The 21,859-nt window shown below is 51.2% G+C and overlaps 2 protein-coding genes across 2 annotated transcripts; both read left to right on the plus strand.

Moving 5' to 3' along the window:
• Nucleotides 1-210: 210 nt before the first annotated feature.
• P4HB (prolyl 4-hydroxylase subunit beta) lies at nt 211-11,991 on the plus strand. The gene is made up of 11 exons (XM_073310317.2): nt 211-497; nt 1,034-1,240; nt 2,704-2,837; nt 3,030-3,167; nt 6,993-7,097; nt 7,370-7,495; nt 7,913-8,113; nt 8,849-8,969; nt 9,213-9,394; nt 9,875-9,961; nt 10,888-11,991. The coding sequence occupies exons 1-11, from the start codon at nt 317-319 to the stop codon at nt 10,975-10,977; spliced, it is 1,572 nt and encodes a 523-aa protein (XP_073166418.1). The 5' UTR covers nt 211-316; the 3' UTR covers nt 10,978-11,991.
• Nucleotides 11,992-14,218: 2,227 nt separating this feature from the next.
• PPP1R27 (protein phosphatase 1 regulatory subunit 27) lies at nt 14,219-18,909 on the plus strand. Its single transcript, XM_073310394.2, has 3 exons — nt 14,219-15,725; nt 16,959-17,109; nt 18,084-18,909. The coding sequence occupies exons 1-3, from the start codon at nt 15,539-15,541 to the stop codon at nt 18,205-18,207; spliced, it is 462 nt and encodes a 153-aa protein (XP_073166495.1). The 5' UTR covers nt 14,219-15,538; the 3' UTR covers nt 18,208-18,909.
• Nucleotides 18,910-21,859: the final 2,950 nt, after the last annotated feature.

Consider the following 21,859-nt stretch of genomic DNA (forward strand, 5'->3'; position numbering starts at 1 on the left):
GGCGGTAGCGTTGACCAATCGCAGGTGACAGAGCGGGCGAAACGACCAATTACAGGACGCTATGAGAAAGCGAGGCAGGAGGCGGTCAGGAAGGGGCGTGGCATCCGGATCAGCAAATAGAAAACGAAGAGAGTCCCGGGCGCTCGGCCAAGCCAATGGGAGAGGAAGGCGAGGGCGACGGGCTCAGCCAATAAGGAGCGCCGCGGCGGGGAGGGGGCGGGTTTATAAGAGGGAGGCGGGTGCGGGGCACTTTCTTCCGCCGCGGTTCCGCCTCGTCGCTGCCGCAGCCTGTGCCCGGCCCGCCTCTGACGCCGCCATGAAGCTGCTGAGCGCCCTGGTGCCGCCGCTGCTGGGCCTGGCGCTGCTGGGCCTGGCCCGGCCGGGCCGCGCGGAGGCCGCCGCGGAGGAGGACGAGGAGGAGGACGGGGTGCTGGTGCTGCGCGCGGCCTCCTTCGAGCGCGCGCTGGCGGCCCACAAGCACCTGCTGGTGGAGTTCTGTGCGTGCGCGCGCGGGGCCCGGCCCCCGGGGGGGCTCCCGGGGGGGTGGGGGGGAGCTGCGCGCGCGGAGCCCGGCTCCCGGGGGGGTGGGGGGGAGCTGCGCGCGCGGAGCCCGGCTCCCGGGGGGGTGGGGGGGGAGCTGCGCGCGCGGAGCCCGGCTCCCGGGTCCGCTCGGGGGGGGGCCCGGCCCCGGGGGGAGCTGCGCGCGCGGGCCCTGGGGGGTCCGCTCGGGGGGGGGCCCGGCCCCGGGGGGAGCTGCGCGCGCGGCCCCCGGCTCCGGGGGTCTCCCGGGGGGGTGGAGGGAGCTGCGCGCGCGGCCCCCGGCTCCGGGGGGGTGGGGGGGTTCCCGGGGGGGGTGGGGGGGAGCTGCGCGCGCGGGGCCCGGTTCCCGGGGGGGTGGGGGGGAGCTGCGCGCGCGCGGGGCCCCCCAGGCGGCTCGGTTGGCTGCAGACGCCCCTGGACGCGGCGCCTCCGCCCGGGGGCTAGTGGGTGGCGCGCGGCAGCGGCCTGAGCCCCCCCGTCCCTTCCCTTCCAGATGCCCCGTGGTGCGGCCACTGCAAGGCGCTGGCCCCCGAGTACGCCAAGGCCGCGGCCCAGCTGCAGGCTGATGGCTCCGGGATCAGGCTGGCGAAGGTGGATGCTACAGAAGAGTCCGAGCTGGCCCAGCAGTTCGGGGTTCGAGGCTACCCCACTATTAAATTCTTCAAAAATGGAGACAAATCTTCCCCCCGAGAGTACACGGGTGAGCGAAGGGGCCTGCCCGGGGCCTGCCCCCGGCGCCTCACCTGTTTAGTCTTGGGCGGTGTCGCTGAGCGGTCCTGAGATGCGTCGGGTTGGACTCCATTGTGTTGTAACGCCTCTGCATCGAAACCAAAGCCCCCACAGTGATCCGCCCCAACACCGGGTGGGCAGGTCGGGCTGAGCATGAGTTCTTGTGGGACAGACTTAGATCTGTTTTGTGCACCGATTCTGCAGTACAGAGATGTGGATTGTATCCGAATGGAATGGGCTGATGTGCTTCTGTGTCTTGGGTATTAGTTGTGGTGTGCCTCTCCATGGTCAGGAGGAATGAGAATGTAACTAGACTGTGTTAAGTGTGTCCAGAACATGCTCGGTAGAGGAGGAGGAGATCTCTTCCAAAAGAGAAGTAGTTTACCAAACTTGTGAATGGGGGCAGGGTGTATTGCTGCTGGTGGAATAAGTAGGCAGTGTCAGCATCTGATAGCAGAGCAGGGCTGAGGTGAGAGGTTTGCTGAAAACAGAACTGTAGGCTTTGTCTATTCATTCAGTTTTTCTTCCATATACTCAGGTGAGCTCTGTGGCATTGCTCTGGGGGGAAATGTTAGAGGAATAAGTTTGGAGACACCCTATAGCAAGTTCCCTAAAACTTTAAATAAAAGATAAAGAAGCCATAAATTCTACAGTGTTAGAGAGTAGAAGTCCCAGTGTAGGTTTTGTCACTTAAGGGTGTGCATCTCTTATCCCTGACCAGCGGAAAATGCTGAGTCCGTACATGAGCAGTGCATCCAAGCCAGGGTGTATGATCATGTGTGGACTCCTAGGGTTTAGTGATAGGAAAGCAGCATGATTAAAGCTGTTTGTAATGATTATGTAGTGATGTACAAGGCTGGAATCAAACTACTTGAGGCAGCAGCTGTGAATGATAAATGTAAAAGTCTTGGTGAGGGAATGTTTGATCAACCTGATTAAAATAAAAGCTCTCAAAGGCTGTAGTAAGTTCTAAAACATTTAGATTCTTTTGCAGGCAAAAACATCTCAGGGTGCTAAAACATAAGATGAAAAATACTGATTTTTTTCTGTATGAAAATCCCAGAATCCTTCAGGAGGTCTACAGTGCTGATAACACTGGTCAAAGTCTAAATGTGCTTAGGCCAGCCTGGTGACTGAAACAGTATGTGAAAGGAGTGGATTCCAGAGAATCCTTCTACCTTGGTTCAGGGTGGTATGGGTGGGTATTAGTTGCTACAGAGAATGCCTTGGACTTCGTAGGTGGGTGCAGGGCTTTGCTTGCTCCAGGAATCGACTCTGATGGAAGGTGAAAAGAAAAGTAGAGAAGATTTGGGCTGGGGGTGTGCATGTGAATGTCCTAGATCAGGTGCTCTGAAATGTCCTTAAAGTTAGGACACATACTCATGCCTTCATCTGTAAAAGTAAAGATGACAACTGAACTTTCTCTCTTTCTAGCTGGCAGAGAAGCTGATGATATTGTAAACTGGCTGAAGAAACGCACTGGTCCAGCTGCCACTACCCTGGCAGATGCTGCTGCAGCTGAGGCACTAGTGGATTCCAGTGAAGTCACTGTGATTGGGCTCTTCAAGGTAGTGTTTGGGTTTAGATCTCAGAAGGGCATATTGCATGTCTGCTGCAGATTTTCTGCCTGTGGCAACTCTGGCAGCTTACTAAATCAAGCACAGCTGTTACCTAACATTCCCTGTCCTGCTGTGCTGAATATTCACTGGACACCTCAAACTGACATAGTGTAAAACACCTTTTTTTCCCTTCTCTCCCAGGATGTGGAGTCAGAGGCTGCCAAGCAATTCTTGCTGGCAGCCCAGTCCATTGATGACATTCCTTTTGGGATCTCTTCCAGCAGTGATGTCTTCTCCAAATACCAGCTCAGCAAAGACGGTGTTGTCCTTTTTAAGAAGGTAAGGAGTGGTTCAAAGAACACATGCCACGCTTAATCTGAATTTCTCTACCTATTAATGTTCCAGGTAACCATTTAAGATGAGTGTCTGAACTCTGAGCATTTAACAGTACTCTCTGTAGGGTAACTTTCACTCTTTCCCCTGTATAGTTAATATCCCTGTTCATGGATCTTTCACAGCAGTTGGGAGGAAAACCTTTTTCTGAATTTAAAAAAAAAAAATTGTAAAACTGCAGACTCTCCAGAGGACACAGTATGGGTGTAGAACCTGAAACTAATGATAAACTGCCTAGATTTCAGATTTGAAATTGTGGTTCCCCTGTTCAGCAGGGGGCAGCATTGTCAATCATCTGGACAGGGTGTGGTGTCTTGTGCATGTTCCTGGAACTCACTGGACATGAGTCCTGAGTTACCTTTAGTTTCTGCCTTTTTCTTGTCTCAGGTTTCTGGCTGCTGCGAAGTTTAATATTCACTCTGAACTCGGGTTTCAGAGTAGCAGCTGTGTTAGTCTGTATTCGCAAAAAGAAAAGGAGTACTTGTGGCACCTTAGAGACCAACACATTTATTTGAGCTACAGCTCACTTCATCGGATGCATTCAGTGGAAAATACAGTGGGGAGACTTAGATAGAGAACATGAAACAATGGGTATTACCATACACACTGTAACGAGAGTGATCACTTAAGGTGAGATATTACCAGCATCGCAAAAAGAAAAGGAGTACTTGTGGCACCTTAGAGACTAACCAATTTATTTGAGCATTTATGGAGTTCACTACTGTTGCCTCCTTCTGCCTCTAAGAGCTGTTGTACAACAGCATCCAGGGCCCTGCTGCCATGCCTCACTTCCCATGCCATGCCATTCTCAGCTTGCTCTTCTTTTAGCTGAAGCATCCTTAATGTGCGCATCCTTGTCCTCCTAGTGGGCTCAGCTGTCTGACATGTTCGACATGCCCATTAGGTGGATGCAGGTTTAGCCACCTTGGGGTTACAGCAGGGTGGGTTATGAGGAGGGTTTGCATATTCTTGTGGCAGAGTTAAGGTGCACTACAGAGTCATGGTTTTGGCAAGATCTGTAGAATTGCAAGATGTGAACTGGCGAATGCCTCCAGCCAATTAAACTAGCTTGTTACCCTTCAGCCTCATGGGGAACAGAGCTGAGGAGTAGGGTTGGGGAGCTGAAGCTCCCTGGGAGAAGAGCTGGTGGTGCTAATGCATTGACATGCGGTGAGAGGCAGGGCAGAAAGCTGCTTTGGGTTAATTCTGTTTAACCAGGCTGTACTCTCCTCCACTGTTCTTCCTGTAAATTAAAAGGCTCCAAAGTTGTCACAGTAATTGGACTGCAGCTCCTAAAGCTGTTATACTTAAACCAGATCCCTGAGTCTAGGGGCTCAGATTAGAATGGTTTGAAGATGCAGCACCTGTCTGTGGAAAGCAAATAGCTATTCCAGTGGCTTTCTTTTAAAGCTTGTAGGATCCCCCTCTGGTTTTCTCTGAGGCTATTCCAGCTGTACCCTGCCCTTAGGGAATGCTGCTTTCACTGCATGCCAGAGGGTGTCTGATGGCTGGCTGTTTATATGGAGTCTTCACACCATTTATTTCGGCTGCTGCTAACTGGCTGAAATATCTTTGTAGAGGGTTTTACAGCTTCTCTGACAAGGGTGTTAGGAGCAAAGACCTGCGTTCAAGTGAGCAAGTCCCTTTGAGTGAAGGACTTGTTCTTTTCACCACAGTCACTATTGACCCTGGTTTATAAACTCCAGCGTTGTCTGTGTAGGAAGTGCTCTTGCTTCCAAGGCTGGTGGAACAGAAAAGCATTTATGTTTGATTTGTTCCTTATGCTAACTCTTAATGAGCTGACCAGCGTAGAGGAAAGTGACGATATCCTTAAGCCTCCAAACATGCCCTGTCTCTGTCAAACCAAGCTTGAAAATAAGCAGTGACAGTAAGCAAGAAAGGGTTAAATAAGAATCATGCCACTCTCCATTTAACCAGGAACTATACACATCTGTGGAATTCAGCTCTGATTCCAGGTCCCTGCAGTTAGTCTGGTCTAGGTTGGGAAAAGGGCTTACCAGCTGGTGTGGCTTGTCTGGGTTTGAATGTTGCATTTTAAACAAGCCTTTTGAGGATATTAAGGAGCTGACCTAGTTACCCTGAGAGAAGTCATCCAGGTTGCTTCTAATTTTAAACACCAGCATTCTCTTGTTCAGCTTCACCTGAAGTCTGTTCAGCACTGCCATTTTGGGTTACTTCATTCCACCATCTTGCTGCTGCACCCCTCATGCATCTTGAATATTGCATGCAGATGTGGTCACCCCATTTCAAAAAAATATATGTGAATTGGAAAAGGTTCAGAAAAGGGCAACAAAAATGACTAGGGGTATGGAATTGCTTCCATATGAGGAGAGATTAATAAAACTGGGACTTTTCAGCTTGTGGAAGAGACAACTAAGGGAGGAATATGATAGAAGTCTAAAAATCGTGACTGGTATGGAGAAAGTAAATAAGGAAGTGTTTATTACGTCTCATAACACAACTGGGGGTTACCAAATGAAATTAATAGGCGGCAAGTTTAAAGAAAAAAAAGAACGGCAAAGAGTCCTGTGGCACCTTCTAGACTAACAGACATATTCGAGCATAAGCTTTTGTGGGTGAATGCCCAGTTCAAAAGGAAGTATTTCTGAACTCAGTGCAGTCAACCTGTGGAATTCTTTGCCAGAAGCTGTTGTGAAGGCCAAGACTGTAACAGCGTTTAAAAAGAACTAGATAAATTCATGGAGGATAGGTCCATCAATGGCTATTAGCCAGGATGGGCAGGGATGGTGTCCCTAGCCTCTGTTTGCCGGAAGATGGGAATGGGCGATGGGGTGGATCACTTGATGATTGCCTGGTCTGTTCATTCCCTCTGGGACACCTGGCATTGGCCACTGTCTGAAGACCAAATACTGGATTAGATGAACCTTTGGTCTGACCTGTATAGCCATTCTTGCTTGCGCATCCTGTTTTAACCTTGATGCTCCTCTGCTGTTCCCCTCTTCAGGCTGCCTGGGAAGGTTCTGAGAATCGAGGGCAATAATAGGTGGTGGTCTAATAGAAAATGGGACTTGGCACCTGTTCTGCAGCTTCTCCTCCAATATCTGTTCTTGTGTCACTAACAATAGAGGGTGACACATCCTCAGTACGTTGAGTAAACTGCTGTTTATTAGCAGCTGTGTTGTGGGCTTTGCTGCTTGACACCAGCTCCTTTCTAATAGCTGTTTGTTGGCTTATGTATGTGCTTCAACTCAGACCTGCATGCTGACTTCTGTTGTGCAGAGTGCTGCCCTTGCCCAGTCATTGACTCTAGGATTTGCAGCAGCTTCTCACTAGTTTGTCTAGCACTGCCTAGAATGCTGCGAAGCAGCTGTTAAATTAGAAGTCCCCCTCTAAAGCATGTCTTCTGAATCCTTTTGTATTCTTGCAGAATAGTGCCAAGAGCTAGGTGCCATGTCCTCTCCATTGCATCTCAGCTTACTGTCTAGGGAACTTCATGTCTCCCTTCTCAGTAGAATCAGAGCTTTGGTTTAGATTACATCAGGGATTAAATCTTGAGTATTTTGTTTCTTGCAGTGTTAGCTGGAAATCCGCTTCCTTGTCAGTAGGTGGCAGAACCATGAAGTTGGGCTGGCCCCTCCCAGGCCTTGGTTCTTTACTGAGATATTTCTGTATGTAGTTTACTTGGAATGTGCTGTACTTGCTGATCTCTCTGAATGCCAAGGTAGTAAGTGTTTCTGCATGTAGGGATTAACTTTAACCCTTAAGAAAATAACCCCTTTGTCTCCCCAGTTTGATGAAGGTCGCAACAACTTTGAAGGTGACATTACAAAAGAGAACTTGCTGAACTTCATCAAGTCTAATCAGCTGCCTCTGGTCATTGAGTTCACTGAACAGGTATGGCCTTCCAGTACATAATCAGCTCTTCAGTCTCTCTCACATGTTCTGAGCCCATAAGACTATGGATGGGAAGCTCTTTCCTTCTGGCCTGGAGCCTACTGTGCCTAGATTAAGCAGGAGACCCAAGAGGGAGCCCAGGATAAGTGCTCCTCAGAGTGGCACTTATATTCTTGGTGACTCCCTTGGCACCATCCGGGCAGAAAAGCCCATTGGCTCTGGCCCTGGGATTATTTGTCCTCCTAATATGGAGTTTGTTGTATTTCTCCCAGACTGCTCCAAAGATCTTTGGAGGAGAGATCAAGACTCACATCCTGCTGTTCCTGCCAAAGAGTGTTGATGACTATCAAGAGAAACTAGACAACTTCAAGACAGCAGCTGGAAACTTCAAAGGGAAGGTGAGAAGGGCAGTCACTCTTAGCCCATGCAGAGCATTAAGTAGCACTGATTTCTAACATCTCCCTCAGTCTCCTTCTTTCTGTATTTGGATCTCCCAATAGCCAGGCGCCTTAGTCACTTGCTGCTATATATAGATCCCATTGAGGAGGGTGTATTAGGTTAGAGTGGCAGCTTGACTCTTGATTTTTTTTCCTTCTGACTGGTGTGAAATAGCCCTCTAATGTAACTTGTGGCACACAAAGGTGTTTGTATTCATGCACATTGCTTTGGCCACTACAGCCCCAGAGTTGTACTGGAATAAAGTGGCCCACATTCTGCCATGGGCTCAAGGGGGTAGGGAAGTGACTTTATAGCAGAGTTGCTACCATAGAAATTCATTCATGTCTTTAATATCTACATTTGACTTTCCTCCAAAGATCCTGTTCATCTTCATAGACAGTGACCATAGCGACAACCAGAGGATCCTGGAGTTCTTTGGCCTAAAGAAGGAGGAGTGCCCAGCTGTGCGCCTCATCACTCTGGAGGAAGAAATGACTAAATACAAACCTGACTCAGATGAACTGACAGCAGAGAAGATCAAGGAGTTCTGCGACCAGTTCCTGGAGGGCAAAGTCAAGGTAAGGGGCCGAATGCTGTTCTTTGGACCCTGACATAAGCGGAGATGTGGGAGTGATCCCTGCTCTAAGAATTTGTGTGAAACCTTTTACAGGTCACATGGGGAGATTCCTTTCAAATTAGCTTTGTAGTATGTTTAATGGCATAGTATCTAGTGAGCCACATGCTGACATCCAAAGGGCAGAGCCAGTGGGGCATGGTGCCAGCACAGAAATAACTATTTTTTCAGCATATGAAGGCAACCACAATAAAGCGTGGTTCCTGTCTCTGCACTTCATATGCCCTGGTGTTGCATGCTGCAGCTGCTACTCCTGTTTTCTCAGCCAGCTGAGAACTTTGTAGCCTCTTGCTCATGGTGGGAATCCTCAGTCTTAATCTGAAGATTGAGGTAGCTATGCATAGCCTAGCACAGTAGCGATTTCAAATGGGGCTCTGTTCCAATGTCACACTGGGAATGACTTTCTCAATAATTCACACTTAGTGAACAAACTTCCCATCTGAAGAACTCAGCTGCAGCCTTTCCCATGCAGGGGCACCAGCAGTTCAGACATGTCAAGGTTAGGGGGTGGGGGATTCTCTATGAGAGGAGGAAATGACTGACTCAGCTGACTGCTTATAGCCCATGGCTGATCTGTTCCATGTCTGGGAGAAGTCAGGTTTTCCTGGGAGCATGATTTTGTCTGCACATTCCACATTGCTATATGCATGCAGGTTCAGTCCCTGTTCTCCAATTCCAGCCCCACCTGATGAGCCAAGATTTGCCTGATGACTGGGACAAACAGCCTGTCAGAGTTCTGGTTGGAAAGAACTTTGAAGACGTTGCTTTTGATGAGACCAAGAATGTGTTTGTGGAGTTCTGTGAGTATTTTGAACATGCTGAATAACAAATTGCAGGAAAGCAGCCCAGTTGGGGATGGTATATGGGGAGGAACCACCTTCCCCCAGGAGCTGGATGACCTGGAAGAGGAACATGTTAACTGGAAGGGGAGATTCTCCTTTACTGCAGGGCTAAGACTAGGCTGGCAAGCATCAGAGTGGAGGGCCCAGCCCTTCCCCTTGTCTGGGTGGCCTCCAAGCTTCATGTTGCCTTTTAATTTACAGATGCTCCCTGGTGTGGTCACTGCAAACAACTGGCTCCTATCTGGGACAAACTGGGAGAGACTTACAAGGACCATGAGAACATTGTCATTGCCAAGATGGACTCAACAGCTAACGAAGTGGAGACGGTGAAAGTCCACAGTTTTCCCACACTCAAGTTCTTCCCTGCAGGCCCTGGCAAAAATGTAAGCAGGCTGCTGAATTCCAGGGACTTGTGGGTGGATCATCTCGAGCAAGGGAGAGCTAGAAACTTAGAGCCTCGTTCTGCTCTCGAGTGCCTGGGGCTCTAGCACCCATTTGGGAGATGTGCTTTCAGATTTGAAAAGGTTGGTTTGGCACATTCCAAATGGCTTTGGTGGCCCTTTGGGGGATGGGCTGAGTTGTAGGAGGGTGAGGGAGACAGCCAGGGCAGACATGGGTGCAGCAGTAGATGAGGCTGGGGGAAGTGCAGCAGAGGACAGTGTGCTCATCTGCAGGCTGTCTTCTCGCAGCAATCTGAGATCTAGTGGCTGAGCTGCTTCGTCTCATGTGGGTGAAGGTGAATTTTACATTTCCTCTTGCTTGGCATTTTTGAAAACTGCTGTTCAGAAAGAATATTGTTCCCCCCCCAAAGGGCTTGATTCTGTTTGGGTTAAGCAGCGCGTCTCCTGGCTTTTCCCCTACAGGTCATACACTACAATGGGGAGAGGACGCTAGAAGGCTTCCAGAAGTTCCTGGAAAGTGGAGGCCAGGATGGTGCTGGGGATGAAGAGGTGAGTAGCCCATTCATTGGGGAGCCTTGGTTTGCAGTGCTTGCAAAGTGTGTGGAGTTGGTAGCAGCATTAGGACTTAAACCCCTACAATAGGTCCTGGCTTCGAGAGCCACTTCTGGTTCTTCCCAGCAGGGTAAATGCTGTGTGGGCAGTGGCAACACTGAACACATGAATGTGAACTGAGGGATCATTAATCTGTTAAATCCATGTAGCCCTGCCTTTCCCATCTCAGGTCACCACAGTGAGGTGCTCGAAGGCTCAAAGCCTGTACTTGGTTCAGGATCTTCCTCTCCATATAAATCCCTCTGCCTTGGCCAGCTGTGTCTGTGGTTCTAGACCCATGTGAGATTGCTGCCTCTGCTGTTAGGCCCACCATGATGGCAGGACAGCCCATCAGCAGGTGGTAGTCCCCTTTCTGCTTCTGGAGTAAGGCTGCTCCCCTTCCTGCCAGCCTGTGCACTAGTATTCCTAAATTCAGTTTCTCTTTGTTCATTTTAACAGGCTCAAGTTCTGAAGGGAGAGATGCTGGTCTCTTGTAATTATCTGTGGCCAATGCATTCAGATTCTCCTATCCAATCCCTAGTAACATGAGCAGTCTGTACTGCATATACAGTGTCATGATTCACCACTTCCTTCTGCCTTTAGGGCCCCTGTCCATTGTTCTCTAACTACTGGCTTTTATGTGACTCTGGGATTTTTTTAACACTGATCTCAAATGCGTTTGAGTTCCCTGAATGGCCAGTGTAATGATTGTTGCCATTAACATGCCAGGTGTGGAGCAGAGCATGGATTGGACTGGAGTGCGTAGGGTAGGAGATGGTGCTTCAGCAGCCTGACTGCTGTGCCTAAATCTGGGGCTCCAGGGTCCTGTCTGCATTGTGCCAGGTCAGAACCAGCAGCTGTTGACAAATGTTGTATTTAAACAGGATCTGGAGGACCTGGAGGCTGATGAGGCTGATGAGACTGATCTTGAGGAAGGTGAGGAGGACCAGAAGATCCACAAAGATGAACTGTAAAGAGGAGACTCTAATCTGCATATCCCAAAGAGCAGACACTACACTGGCTGCCCTGTCACAGGGCCTAGCGAGTCCAGAAACCCATTCAGATTTAAACTAGAAGGTGTTGGCTGGAAATGCAGGGATTGGTTTAAAGTAACACTTCATCCTAACTTGTCTGTACACTTGACTGTCTCCTCTTACTTTTCAGTTCTGAGAAGGGGTCTGTCGCTAGGTAGCTGCCCAGGCACCTGGGCCTCTTACTTTTTTTATTGTGATGTACTTTTTTGTACATGGATTTGTTCCAAGTGTTCTGTTCTTCTGGGTAGAAGTGGGCTGTGAAGTGGCAGCATGAGACTCACTGCCTGACATTTCAGAGCCTCACCAGTAATGCCTCCTAGACAAGCTTAGTTTTTTTCTCTTCTAGAGCTAAAGGCCATAACTACTCTCCACCTGGCAGAGCCCTAACTATTGTCTCAGCTCTTCTTCCCTGGAATTGCCATCCTTCTGTGGGAGGAAAACCACTAACCTGACTTCAGGGGTCCCAGGGGCAGGGGAGTGGGCAGATGTTCCCCTTTAACACATCATTGCATGGCTAAAGGTCTTATTTGCCTTTCCCTTGGAAAGACGAATGGAGATGACTGTTCCAAAGATCAGGAAGGGTGGAGCATTCTGCCAGCATTGGCTGTGGCAGGCTCTGGGGAGGGAAGACCCAACTGCTGGCTCACCTGCATAGACAGGACCTAATGGCATTGCCACCATCTCCCTGGTCAAACAAGACTCTGTTCCTCAGTCATTTTCTGTGCATTTTTTTGTGTGGGAGAGAGGGTTTCTGGGCAGACAGGGTGGTACTGGGGTGGGGGCCTGATAGAATGCAGCAAACAGGACACTTCTGATTACTGGGTTGTAGGGAGTGGGGACTTGGGAACAGGGGAGTGCTGTGAAAGTCTGAGTGAAATCAGGCTTGTTCTAAGCATTCCACCACAATGTTGGAGCTGAACTTGTTGGCCAAATAAAGTTGAGATTTTAATACTATCCTGTCTTTAACTCTAAATGTCAAACCCAGAGCTCATTTTATAATCAGCCAGTTTCCTGATCCCCCAGCTGGAATTCTGCAAGAGACTCAGAGGTCTGAATGTGGGGGAAGGAGTCCTGCAGCTGACTTGGTGATCGGGATAAAATCCCTAAACCTCCTTTTCCCTGTCCTTACAAGAGTGATATTGACCCTCCAACTTGAAACATGCAGTGCTGTACAGGAGCCAAATCATTGCCATGATGTGCAATGCAAGAAGTTGGTGAGAGTAGCATTGAGTCAATCACTTATTAAAGGGATCCATAAAATAAACTTCTGCAATACCACACCAGCTTGCCTTCAACTGTCCAGCCAGACATTGTGATGGTCTTAGACCCAAACATGCTTGGCCCAAAGGCTCAAGCCTTGTCCCCTTGCAGACCAGTGTTGGGCCAATACCATATACTTGGAAGCCAGAGTCCACTTTGTTCACCTGCCCCACAGCAGTTGATGCCACCTGGCTGTTGGAAATGAAATGTCTGGACTGCCATAGGTCTGAATGGGAGCAACTAGGGAAAATCTCCCTTGCTCTTGAGAGCAGCCTCTGGGTGCGGTTGGAATACAAATAGTATTCCAGCCATTTTATGCCAGGATCTCTAATACCCTGTCTAAACCTGCCTGCACTTGTGTGGTAGCTGCCTACTAAGACACAACCTGTGTTGCCAGCAGGTGAGCATGGATGTGGGTGCTTGAGGTACTGATCAATCCCAAATGCCCCTGGCTGAAAGCACTAGTGGAAATGATGGGACATCATTATCCTCAGAGTTAATCCCAGGAACCTGCATTCAGAGAACTTGGTGTTTGTTGCTATGCTGCTAAGGGTCACGTGATCCTACTGAGTCTCCCTGCTATTACCAAGCTAGCTACTGACCACCAGAAATATTCTTGTAAACAAATATTCTGGGTCACAGGAGGGAGGAAGGTCATGCCACATCCTCCTGCTGCCTTCCCTTTCATGTAGGTGTAGAGAACTGGTGCCTCCAGCAACTAGGGGATGGAGACAGAGCCTCACCCTGAGTTGTGATCATAACTTAACTCCCTAGTTTCTCAGTCACTCCATGTGCACAGGCATTCACCAAGCAAAAGCCACCACACTCAGTAGTAAGGAGGCCACCGGATTAGTCTGTAAGGAGGGTCCTTCTACCTGAGCCACAAGGCCTGCGTGGGGTGCTTTGCTTTGCTGGTTGAGCTGTTAGGTGGAGGACTTTGGTCTCCAAGGCTATTTTCTTTAAGCATGTAACGTGTGAAAGTGCTACAACTTCCAAAGTAGGTGTGTGCTGGGGTGTTCCCCAAGCTTTCCCCATCTGCTGGCTCTGCTGCTTGGGCTCCATCCTGCACAGGGAACCATAGGAAGTCCTATTACCACTTGGCTACCCCACTATTTACCAGGCAGCACCTGTGCCCAGCGGGAAGCTGGCCACTGATACCTGTTCCCTTTGTGGAAGCAGCTGCTTTGCACATTCTGGTGGGAGGGGAGAAAGAGTCTTAAGATGGTTACTTTGCAAAGGCTTTTTGGCTGGTTACCTCACCCACCCACAAAATGGGATTTTCTGGAGGGGTATGTAGCCTGAGCCCTTTACACCTGGGTTTGTCTGACACAAACAAGGCTGAGCTCTTTAGTGGTTGCCCTCTGAGCACAGGCATGAGCCTGGACAACTGATCCAGTGGTATGAGCTGTCTCTCCCCCAAATCTGTGATCCGAGGGGATGGCTCCTAAGCCTGAGTCTCTGCCCTAAAGAGCCTAGAGTCTGTCTAACAAATGGGGGTGGGTCTGGGGGAAGCAAGGAAATAAATAGTGTGAGTGATTCTCAGCTGAGCACTAGCAGTGATGACCATTTGCTGCCTGCCCAGCTGTTGAGTTCACAGGAGTTGCTGCATGGCTGACTTTGTGCTGAACCTCTGCTGGCAGCTCCCAAAGGAACATCATGTTTTTGTTGGCCCTTGCCCTCTCGCAAGGCTCTCCAGCCAGTACAGGGCATGGATAACCCCTGGGCATTGAGGTTAACAGAACTAAACAGTTTCAGCATAGCTGAAGCAATCGCCCTTGCAATGGGAGGGGACTGGGAGAGGAGATGTTGCTGGAACCCCTCTGCTGCTCTAGTCACCGTAACTAGGGCTGTGTCTGTTGTGGATTGTGATTTTCCCATGACCTCAGGGACTTCTGCAGCAGCCAGTGTGGCTGATCCCAGGGCCACCCAAGCAGCTGGCTTTAGGGACAGCCACACCAGCTGCTGCTCGGATGGCCCCTGACAGCAGGCCCAGGGTGGCGTGAGCAGCCATGGTCTGTGGCACCAGGTGGCTGGCCAGAGCAGTCACTGGTGCTGCTGGGCCCCTGAGCAGCATGCCCTCCCCACTCCCCCAATTTAGTCTCAGGTATAAGTCATGGACAGTAATTTTTGTTTATTGCCAGTGACCTGTTCTTGACTTTTACTAAAAATACCCATGAGTAAATCATAGCCTTTGACATAATTGATCTGTGAGATCCTCACCCAGCAGATGGTCCAGTTCAGCCCTTTGACCGGTGCTGGGGGAGCAGAGAATGCAGCAGGTGCCTGCGGTAGGTGTTCCTGGAGTCTCTGAAGCTCTGCTCTGGGTGCTATTCTCTTGCCTGGCCCTGCGAGCAGCCTGGGCCAGCAGTTCCTGGGGCGAGCTGACCTCCAAGAGGTGCTGCTCTGCAGCTGGGCTTCTGCTTCCAGGACCAGCGCTCATGCCCACTGTATGGGATCTACAGCTCTGACGCTCAAGCCCAAGCACAGCCATGAACCGCAGCAGTGCAGCTCCAGCCTTGAGGAGCGGAGATCGACCACAGGCATTGGCAAGGGAATGACCTCAGCACTAACTTGGCTTCTGTGGCTTTGACACATCACTGTTTCACGCCTCTGCAGGCTGCTGCATGCATCAGTCTCTGGTTTCCCAGGCCTGTTCCTAATGGACTCTTGCCTTTTCTTTTGGTAGTCCTGGTTTCCATGCCACAGGGAGCCTGCAGCGGGGCCAGGTACCGGGGCTGCACGTGCATAGGCAGCAGACAGCTTGACCCTTTAGATGGGCTCGTCAACAAGTAGGCTGTAAGATGAGACGCTAACTTGTGCCAAAAGTGGGAGGCTGGAGGGCAGGGCAGCTCTATTACAGCACCTCATGGCAAATAGCATGAGCTGGATGTCCCCAAAATAGCCAGCAGGAGGCTATATAAGGGGGGCTGCTGGGGGAGCCCTTCAGCCCTGAGCAGGGGGTCTGGCACCGAGCTCAGCGGGGACTGGGAGCACCCAGCTTCCTTGCTGCTCTAGAGGGTGGCTGCTTGCGGCTGCCAGGAGAGGCCCCAGCAGAACTAGTGGCTCCGGCTCACTTTGGTCGGAGGAGGAAGCAACCAGAACAGGGGCGAAGAGTGTGCAGTGCTCTGACACAGAGCCGGGGCTCCGTGCTGCCTCCCACACCTGCTCACCCAGGCTGTCACAGTCTCACTGTGTCTCTGCCCTTGTGCCGTCTCACCGGCTTCACAGGGTGCCCACCAGTATGAAATACTATGAGCCGGCCTCACTGCCCCAGGACCGCGGGTGCTCCCAGCGCCCCAAGCCTGCACGGACGGTGCGCTTCCCCAGCGACATTCTCTTCCAGGACAGCATCAGACTGGGGGACCTGGAGCAGGTGGGCAGGTTTATCCGAGCCAGGAAGGTCACCTTGAGCACCCTCTACCCCTCCGGTGAGTAACACCTGCAGTGCTGGCAGAGCTAATGGGTGGGCGGCAGCAGGGGGTTCCCAGGTGGGGAAGCCTGCCCCTGCAGGGGATGTGCCAGGCACAGCCTTACCCCGTGCAGAGCAGGGCGTTAGACTTTCACCCCATTGTAATTAAGTCACAGGGGCTGGTGATGGTGGAGGAGGTCTTGCTCCCATTCCCTGTCTAGCATCAATAGGAGCCAAGTGTTTCAATCCCTCTGGGAGGAGCTAGCCCAGTACCAGATGCCAGGCTGATGGGCACCCAGTAGTGTGGGAATGCATCACCCCAGCAGACATGGACGGAGCCAGCCCTTCAGTGCAGAACGGTTAAAGCCCAGGACCTTGCCTCTTGATGTGCACAGCACCATGTACGGTGACTACAGAGTGCGAATGGCCAGAGTCAGGGAGGGGAACGGCAATGGAGAGGCCCAAAGAAGTAGCATGAGCTGGTGGCTAGAGCACTGGACTAGGAGCCAGGACTCCTGGGTTCCCAACTCTGGGAAGGGAATGGGGCCTTATGGTTAGAGGAGGTGCAGGAGGAGCCAGGATTCCTCGGTTTGGTTACCAGCTCTGCTGCTGACTCACTGAGTGACTTTCCCCGTACTCTGCTGCCTGCATGTAGGGCTGGGGCTAGTCCGAGGAATAGTTGGTGTGGGCGGGGACGGTGTGACGGCCTGTGTCATTATTACCTGGTTGCCGCTTGTGGGTCTGCCTCAGCCTCTGTCAGAAAAGGCCCTGGAGACCCTCTCTAAAATAGCCTGGCTTGGGTGCCAGGCTCCCAGCCAGCCACACAGATTACTTCAGCCCTGGTTCTGAACTGGGACTCAGGGCCGAGGCCTGGAGGAGACATGCAGGCTATTAGTGGCAGAGCTCGGGGGTGGGTTGGCACGTCACTGACCAACCCTTCCCCCCCCAGCTCTCCCTGCCTGGCTCAGTGGAGCGGGGGGCTACAGAGCCTGAGCCATTCAAGGAGCCATTTACCACAGTAAGGGGAAAATATGACCTGATGCCAGCTCCTTTCTGGGGTGGGGGGAAGGGAGCTGGGCATTTCCAAGCTGGGGCCCTTTCCCCTCCCTGCCCTCCACTGTCTCCTCCCAAAGCTCCTGCCGCCTCATGTCCCAGAACCCAAGGGGCAGCGCCCTGGCTCAGTGTGGGCAGGTCCCTCTGCTCCCCATGGCCAGGCAGGTCAGGCCCTGCAGCTGATGAGTCCCCTCTCTAGGCATGGCAGCCCTCCATGAAGCCGTGCTCTCCGGGAACCTCGACTGTGTCAAACTGCTGGTGCGATATGGCGCGGATATACACCAGAAGGATGAGAATGGCTGGACCCCCCTGCATGTGGCCTGCAGCGATGGCCACACCCACATAGCCAGGTCAGCACCCGCCAGTCACCATGTGCTTGGCTTAGCCCTGCTGACAGTTACCTGGCCAGCCTGGGCTCCTGGAGAGGGGAGGCAGGGTGTGCTGGCTTGGGGCTCTGGGAGTTGGGGGACAGGTGCGCTGGCCTGGGTCTCCAGGAGGAGAGGGGGCAGGGTGTGCTGGCCTGGGTCTCCAGGAGGAGAGGGGAGGCAGGGTGTGCTGACTTGGGGCTCTGGGAGGAGGGGGGCAGGGTGTGTTGACTTGGGTCTCCGGGAGTAGGGGGACAGGTGCGCTGGCCTGGGTCTCCAGGAGGAGAGGGGAGGCAAGGTGCACTGGCCTGGGTCTCCAAGAGGAGAGGGGAGGCAGGGTGTGCTGGCCTGGGTCTCCAGGAGGAGAGGGGAGGCAGGGTGTGCTGACTTAAGGCTCTGGGGAGGCAGGATGCTGGTCTGGGTCTCCGGGAGATGGCGGGCAGGGTGTTGGCATGGGGCGGTGGAGGAGGAGCCTGCCCTACACCCTGTTTATCTAGGGTTGCCAACTCTGACTGAAGCTATTCTGGGAGATTTTTTTCCCAACATGACGTAATGTTATTTTCTTAAAATCTCCTGGGTTACTCTCAATAATCACTGGGAGATCGATGCCCATTCCAGGAGACTCCAGGCCAGTCCTGAAGGGTTGGCAACCCTATGTGTACCTGGTAGTTGCCAAGGCCGAGTGTTTCCTGCTGAGGCCTGGAGCCCCATGTCCTGCAGGAGCTGGGGCTGTCTACAGGAAGTGGTGTTGGAAGCTCGTCTGCTCTCCCCCGCTGGGCTGCCTTGCCCACCCGCCAGCATAGGTGCTGGAATTGGATGCTGCCGTGTCCCCTGGCTTGCAGTGGATTCCATTATACACAGGGTTTGCAGTTTGGGTCAGAGGCCCTCAGGCTCCCCCTGTACACATTGTTCCAGCACCCCTGCCCACCAGTGCAGCCCCTTCCCTCTGTCTCCTGCAGGTACCTCATCTCTTTAGGGGCCAGGCTTGATGCCACCAATGACGAAGGGGAGAAGCCATCTGACCTCATTGACGCTGACTCCAAGGACCTTGTGGAGCTCTTTAAAGCTGCCAGGATGGACTGAGGAGTCTCTTCCTGGCGTGGGGCCCCTCTCGCTCAGACTCTCCAGCAGCGGAGGAGGGGCAGTGTGGTCGTCAGTCCTGGGGGCTGCTGATCAGGGCAGCTGGGACGTCTAGGGAAAGCCGAGAGTCTTGCTGTAACGTGTGCGTAGGAGAGCCTAGAGACAGAGAGAGTTCACCCAATAACTGTACTGCAGGACCCCTGGATCGCCAGGTGCACCATGGGGAGAAACTGACCCTTCTCCACTGCTCTCAGCTCCACCGCAGAGCCAGTGTCCATCTTCAGCTAAAACTGGATTGGCCAAAAGGGCAGTGGCTGGACGCACTGGTTCTGGCTGGCGCTGGTGTGTGGTCACTGAAGCAGGGGGTGAGCTGGCATGGGGTGGGCTCTGCTGTGTGGAAGGGGTGTGCTGTAGGGCCCAGGTGGCACTGTCTCACTGGAAGCATTACAGCTGTTTCTTTGAGCTGCAGCTCCTCAGAATAACCCTTGTCCGTCCAGGGGCAGAGAGAGAGAAGGTTAGCCCAGCTCTCAAGGGGGCATGTGATGCTGTACAGATTAGATATCTTGTCATAATGTCAGTGTTAAAAGACCTATTTTGGATTGAGCTTATAGCTTTGCTTTTCTGCCATAGCGTCCAATGGGTTGACCTGGTGGCCAGGTTCTTTTTGTTACTTTGAAAATACTTTTTACTTTTTCAATAAACTGATTTCCGGACAGCCTGGTGCTGCCACCATTGTTTTGTTTCTGAGATGTAGGGGGTAACTCTTCTTGCCCAACAGCACAGTTGTCCCAAAATCACCTCTCCTAACCTGCTTCAGGATCCCTATGAGGCAGAAGCAACCATGACACGGGAGCCACATGCTCAATTAAAAGAAAGAACCAAGAATCAACAAACTCATTGCACCTGTCAAGGAAAAATAGTGTGTCTGACATCTGACGGCAGAGCTTGGACTCAAGCCCCAGTCGTTTCCAGGTTCTCCTGCCTAGGCTGATCCCCATCATGGGCACTCATGGTCCACCTAGCCAGGGCTTGCTGGAGGGGGGTTCCTCTAATGGCTGCTCTGGGGAGAGGGAGTGGGTATAACACAGCAGCACTTGGGCACGTCACCACACCCGGAACCCTTGCATTGGGCCCTGTGCACCAGTACAAATCAAGCAGATCCACTTGCAGACCAAACGGCAAGCCCTGGGAACACCCACCACTCAGCAAAGGGCTTGCAGAGCAGCCCCGCTCACTCAGCTCTGGCATGGGCACTGCTGGGTGGCTCCACTATTATTCCTTCCCTCTGGGCATCAGAGAAGGACAGGGCTGAGAGCTGGGGGCTGAACGAGGAGAGAGTGGCTTGGTATGGACCTGAGCAGCTGGTGAACGGAGCCGGGTTAGTAGGTGGGGGCCTTTGAGGGAGGGGCCTTTGACAAGGGGCAGGGCTAAATCAGGTTGAACGGGGAGGTTAAAAAAAACAGCTCCCAGGTGAGCAGAGGAGCAGCAAAGGGAGGGAGTTTAGAGCAGCATTCCTGCCAGGTCCTGCACCAAGCAGAGAGCCTTGACAGTGAGAGAGCACCCGGCAGAGTGAGCTGCCCAGGTAAGGAGTTTGGCTGGAGTAAGAGTTCAGCAGCAGGGCAGGGGACTGATGCACTATAACCTGCCACAAAAAGCTCCCTATAAAAGAAATATACTGGGGGGAGGAGAGAGGATACATCTCACAAACACCCTCTAAGCTTAGCCCAATAACTCTCAATAAATAACACCCCAAACCTGCCAGCGTGAAACTAACTCCATGGTTGAAGAGTGGGAGTATAGCAGTGGGAATACACTACTGACCGCCTGACGAGGATGGGGACAGCGATTGTGAAATGCTCGGGGAGATGAGGGAAACTACAAAGGAAGAAACCTCAGTAATAATGTGGGATTACAACTAGTCTAATATTGACTTGGTATGTGCCACCTCAGGAAAGGATGCAGAGATAACACTTCTAGACGCCATATATGACGGCTTCTGGAGCAGTATGTGCTAGAACCACAAGGAGAGAGGTAATTGTTGATTTAGTCCTAAATGGAGCGCAGGCTCTGGTCCAAGAGGTGAAGATAGCTGGACTGCTCGGTAAGAGTGACCATAATATAATTAAATTTAACATCTCGGGTAGGCAGAAAACTGCCAAAGGAAACCCACCACAGTAGCATTTAACTTCAAAAAGAGGAACTACACAAAGATGAGGGAGCTACTTAAATGGAAGTTAAAAGGAACAGTCACAAGGGTGAAATGCCTGCATATTGCCGGGAGATCTTTTAAAAACATCATAACAGAGGCTCAAACAAAATGTATACCCCAAATAAAATAAAAAAAGTAAGAAGACCAACAAAACGCCACCAGGGCTAAACAACAGAGTAAAAGAGGCAGTTAGAGGCAAAAAAAAAAAAAAAAAAAGCATCCTTTTAAAACTGGACGTCAAACCCTAGTGAGGAAAATAGAAAGGAGCATGAACTCTGGCAAATCACGTGCAGAAGTATAAATGGGCAGGCCCTGAGCGAAGCTGAAGAGAAACTAGCAAAAGACTTAAAAACGAACAGCAACAACTGTTTCAAGCACATCAGAAGCAGGAAGCCACCAGTCAGGGGGCACCTGGTGAATGAGGCACTAAAGGAGCACTCCAGGCAGGCAAGGCCATTGCAGAGAAGCTAAATGAATCCTTCGCATCAGTCTTCACTGCAGAGGATGTGAGGGAGACTCCCATACCTGAGCCATTCTTTATAGGTGACAAATCTGAGGAACTGTCCCAGATTGAGGAGTCAATAGCGGAGGTTTTGGAACAAACTGATAAATAAGAGTCACCGGAAGCAGATGGCATTCACCCAAGAGTTCGGACAAAATGCAGATACGAAATTGCAGAACTAACTGTGGTATGTAACCTACTGCTTAAATCAACCTCAGTACTAGATGACTAGAGGATAGCTAATGTAATGCCAATTTAAAAAAAAAAAAAAAAGTCTCCAGAGGCAATCCTGGCAATTACAGGCCGGTAACCCCAACTTCAGTACCAGGCTAACTGGCTGGAACTATAATAAAGAACAGAATGATCAGATTCACAGATGAACATGATACACTGGGGAAAAGTCAACATGGCTTATGTTCCAGGAAATCCTGCCTCACAAATCTATTAGAATTCTCGGAGAGGTCAGTAAACATATGGACAAGGTACAGGCAGCATACTGTATTTGGGCTTTCAGAAAGCCTTTGACAAGGGCCCTCACCAAAGGCTCTTCAGCAAAGTAAGCAGTCACGGGATAAGGGGGAAGGTCCTCTCGTGGATCAGAATCGCTTAAAAAATAGGAAATAAAGCGTAAGAAAAAAAGACCAGATTTCACAAGGGAGAGCAGTAAATAGCGGGGTCCCCTAAGGATCTGTACTGGACCCAGTGCTGTTCAACATATTCATAAATGATCTGGAAAAAGGAGTAAACAGTGAGGTGGCAAAGTTTGCAGATGATACAAAAATCACTTAAGATAGTCAAGTCCAAAGCTGACTGCAAAGAGTTACAAAGGGATCTCGCTAAATTGGGTGACTGGACAACAAATATGGCAGATGAAATTCAATGCGGATAAATGCAAAGTAATGCACATTGGAAAATATAATCCCAACTATACATACAAAATGATA

This window comes from Lepidochelys kempii, chromosome 14, assembly GCF_965140285.1.
Source record: "Lepidochelys kempii isolate rLepKem1 chromosome 14, rLepKem1.hap1, whole genome shotgun sequence".
Taxonomy (NCBI): domain Eukaryota; kingdom Metazoa; phylum Chordata; order Testudines; family Cheloniidae; genus Lepidochelys; species Lepidochelys kempii.

Bases quoted from the DNA above. Each gene is read 5' to 3' on its own strand.
- P4HB (XM_073310317.2), top strand. From the start codon at position 317: ATGAAGCTGCTGAGCGCCCTGGTGCCGCCGCTGCTGGGCCTGGCGCTG. The intron at 7,496-7,912 runs GTGAGAAGGGCA...TTTCCTCCAAAG, and splicing joins CTGGAAACTTCAAAGGGAAG to ATCCTGTTCATCTTCATAGA. The intron at 8,114-8,848 runs GTAAGGGGCCGA...CTCCAATTCCAG, and splicing joins TCCTGGAGGGCAAAGTCAAG to CCCCACCTGATGAGCCAAGA.
- PPP1R27 (XM_073310394.2), top strand. From the start codon at position 15,539: ATGAAATACTATGAGCCGGCCTCACTGCCCCAGGACCGCGGGTGCTCC. The intron at 15,726-16,958 runs GTGAGTAACACC...TCCCCTCTCTAG, and splicing joins GAGCACCCTCTACCCCTCCG to GCATGGCAGCCCTCCATGAA. The intron at 17,110-18,083 runs GTCAGCACCCGC...TGTCTCCTGCAG, and splicing joins GGCCACACCCACATAGCCAG to GTACCTCATCTCTTTAGGGG.